General features: G+C 53.2%; 1 protein-coding gene across 1 annotated transcript; it reads right to left on the bottom strand.

Annotated features, from left to right (window-relative positions):
- Nucleotides 1-756: 756 nt before the first annotated feature.
- On the bottom strand, nucleotides 757-1,185 carry LOC117309638 (ETS translocation variant 3-like protein). Its single transcript, XM_073805872.1, has one exon. The coding sequence runs from the start codon at nucleotides 1,168-1,170 to the stop codon at nucleotides 772-774; it is 399 nt and encodes a 132-aa protein (XP_073661973.1). The 5' UTR covers nucleotides 1,171-1,185; the 3' UTR covers nucleotides 757-771.
- Nucleotides 1,186-3,528: the final 2,343 nt, after the last annotated feature.

The following is a 3,528-nucleotide window of genomic DNA, read 5'->3' as shown; positions in this document are numbered from 1 at the left end:
TTGTTTTAATGACCAGTCATTACAATAATGAAATACTCTCATAATGGTTGCTAAGTCAGCACTGCCCACATGTCCTGGGCCCTCCCCTGAGACCCCGCCACCTCCTTCCCTGTGATCCTGGCACAGAAGGAGTTGCCCTCTCTCATAGGCAGGTGCTCTACTGTAGGGATCGTTAAGTATGTAGGGGTGGTTCAGAGTATCACCCCCACCCCTGGGACACTCAGGGACTAAGGATGCAGGGGGAGAAGAACATTGAAAGCTGATGGGCCCCTGAGGCAGAGAGGCAGGTTCCGGTGGAGCTCTGGGGATGGGACCAGCTTTCATGCCTACCTCACTCTGTACACCCATGGGCACCAGGGCTGGTCGAAACAGAGCAGGGGCCCCCAGCAGCAAGTGGAGGGATGGCGGTGCCCACGACTCCCACAGAGGGTAGTTGACGACGATGAGCTTGCTGAAGTTGAACTTGTAAGTGAACCTTTTGCCTTTGGTCTTGTGCAGGATCCTCTTATTGTAGTAATATCTGGAGATTCCAAGGTTGAGAATAAAGGGTTGGCCCAGTGGCAGGGAGGATGCAGTCAGGGACGCAGCCACATCCCCTGTCCCCAAGCTGCCAAGGCAAACCCCAAGCTGATCCTGGATAACCACTGGACATCTCACCACACTCCAGAGCATGTCCCAAGCCTTGGAGGGGCGGGAATCTGACAGGGGTGCCAGAAACCACGGCTCTTTCCTTTGAACTCTCCCCTGTCTGGCCACGTCGGCTGCCTCCTCTCACCTGAGGGCCCGGCTCAGCTTGTCATAATTCATCTGTGGTTTGCACTTCCTGCGGCCCCAGAGGCGGGCCACCTCGTCTGGATCCTTGATGACAAACTCCCCGTACTCTCCCTGCTGCCAGGCGATGACATGGCGGAACTCCTCCTTCTGCAGCAGCTCCAGGATGAAGTGCCATAGCTGGATCTGCCGGGAGCCCGGGGACGACTCGGCTTTGCAGGCCCAGTCGGGGAAGGCCAGGCCTGGGGTGGAGAGGGGAGTGAGCGCCGCCCCACTGCTCCCGAGGCCTCTGGGGCACTGCTGGAGCACAGCTGGGACACCTGGCGGAGGCTCACCTGAGATCCAGAAGTGACGGGAGGTGATGGCAGGGATGCCCTCATCCAGGCAGCCGCAGTGCATTGTCCATTCCGCGGGGGCAAGAGCTGTGTCTGGGTCTTGGGGGGAAATGGTCCCCTCTTAGGAGGAAGCGAAAGAAGGCAGGAGAGAAGGAGGTGAAAGAGGAAGGAAAGAGAGAAGAGGGAAGAGACTAGGGGAGGAAAGGGAGACTGAGGCAGGGGAGCAGGGTCTGAGGCAGGAAGCTCCCCCCAGCCAGGCTGGGCCCAGCCTCCTCTGGGGACCTCCTCACTGGCCAGGGGCTGACCCAGGGCTTTGGGCTTGAGGCTGAACCGCTTTATAGATGGGGAGGAATGCAGAGGGTCCTAGGTCCTGCCGCCGCTGGGGGATTTAGACAATGACACCTTTTCTCAGGCCTTAACAGGATGGGGGTTTTTCCCAGGAGGAGACAAGTGAAAATGTAATTAATCGCTGGCTCTTTCTAAACCTTGAGTGTTGGCAGATACACGAACCCGCACTTTTATAGTACTTAGAACAATTTTACATTTGAGAAGAGGAGGGATTTTTGTGCGTTTTATTCACTGAGGAGTCTCGAGTGCCTAGCAGAGCGCCTGGCATGTCATGGATGTTCAAGAAATGATTGTTGGTAGAATCAATGAATGGTGATGAAGTTATCAAGGGTGTCACTATGTGTTTAATATCTGTCTTCCCCTTCAGAGTGTCAGCTCCCTGCGTTCAGGAACCCTGGCTGTCTTCTTCCCTGCTGGCTCCCCGGAACCCATCCTAGCCCAGGGCCTTGTACTCACAGGGGCTCTATAAATATTTGTTGAATTAATGAACCATGGGCAAGGAAGATGGAATCTTGCTGGTTCCCAATTTGGCTTGGGGGTGGGATGGGGGTGGGCCTTGAGATGGGGGGAAGACTGGGGAACGAGCCCCACTAAGTTAAACTTGCCTGATGCAGGGAGGGGAAGAGAGGAAATGTCTAAGTCACAAAGCCTTCCGGATGGAACTGAGGATGGTGCGAAAAGCTGGCTTCTACTGTCACTAGCGCAAGATGAACTGATAGGCCAGAGGATGAGGAGGGATGGGAGAATGAGAGGCCTGCTCCTGGGGCTGGGCCCAGGCGCAGCGGACTGCTTGCGCACAGGGGACCGGCTCACACCACCTGGGCTCTGGGTTTCCATCTCTGATGCAGTTGGCATGAGGCGAGCGTTGTTCTCAACCAGAACTTATTAGACCGTCAGGTCTGGAGGCATGTGGGGGCTTACCTGGAGTAGCCTCCACACTTTCCAGATGAGGCTCAGAGAGGGAAAGCGACTTGACGATGGTGTATGGTCGTCCCACCCTCCACTCCTAATTCACGGCAGTTTTTCATATACCGTGCTGCCTTAAGACTTGAAACAAATCATCTGTAGCCGTGCTTCTCCAACTCTAATGTGCATAGGAGTCACCTGAGGATCTCTTTGAAATGCAGATTCTAATTCAGTGGGACTTGGTGGAACCTAAGATTCTGCATTCCTAACAAGCTCCTAGGTGATGCCAGCGCTGCTGGTACGTGGGCTGTACTTTGAGTAGCAAGAATCCATGGGAAACAGCATTAAGGAGCTGTGGGTGTTGGAAGGTCAAGGAATCCCGAGGAATCCCAACAACAAGGTCCTACTGGATAGCACAGGGAACTATATTCAATATCCTGTGATAAACCATAATGGAAAAGAATAGGAAAAAGAATGCATATATATGTATAACTGAATCACTTTGCTGTACAGCGGCAATTAACACAACATTGTAAATCAACTATACTTCAATAAAATAAAATAAAATAAAATTAAAAAGTCAAGGAATTCCAACCCTGCCCTCCTTCCCCCCACACTAAGAGGTCACTGGGTCTCTTGCTCTCCTTTTCCCAAGGAACACTCAGCTCCAGGTGGGCCAGTGGACAAACCTACAGCCCGCTGGGGGCAGGTGTGTCCAGGGGTACCCAATCTGGCCCCAGCAGAGAGCATCTCTGGAAATTAAGGCAGACAGGGCTATGAGTAGGTCTGTGCCCACTCTGAATCTGGGTGAATAGGTTTTCCCACCCATCCATCTGTCTCTAAACTGATAGCTGATATTCTGGAATCTTCTCTCCTTCTTTTCCTCCCCTGAAGCAGATGCCCCTACTCCTCTCCCACCTTCCTTTCCTGCTCTGTCCATTGGGAGGTTCCTCCTTTGTCTAACCTCCAGATGATTGGGATGTCTCCTACCTCATCTTAGGAAAATCGGTGGGAAAATAGGGGGAGCAGAAGTGAGAGATTCCAAAGGAGGACTGTTCCTTGGAGGAAGCAGATAGAATTCCTAGGGCTGCAGTGCCTCCTGCTGGATCTGATGATGTTTCCTGGTCTGGAGGGTTTGAGACCTCAGGGTAGATTTAGAATCTGGCAA

Source organism: Tursiops truncatus, chromosome 1, assembly GCF_011762595.2.
Source record: "Tursiops truncatus isolate mTurTru1 chromosome 1, mTurTru1.mat.Y, whole genome shotgun sequence".
Taxonomy (NCBI): domain Eukaryota; kingdom Metazoa; phylum Chordata; class Mammalia; order Artiodactyla; family Delphinidae; genus Tursiops; species Tursiops truncatus.
This window is presented reverse-complemented; position numbering and strand designations above follow the sequence as displayed.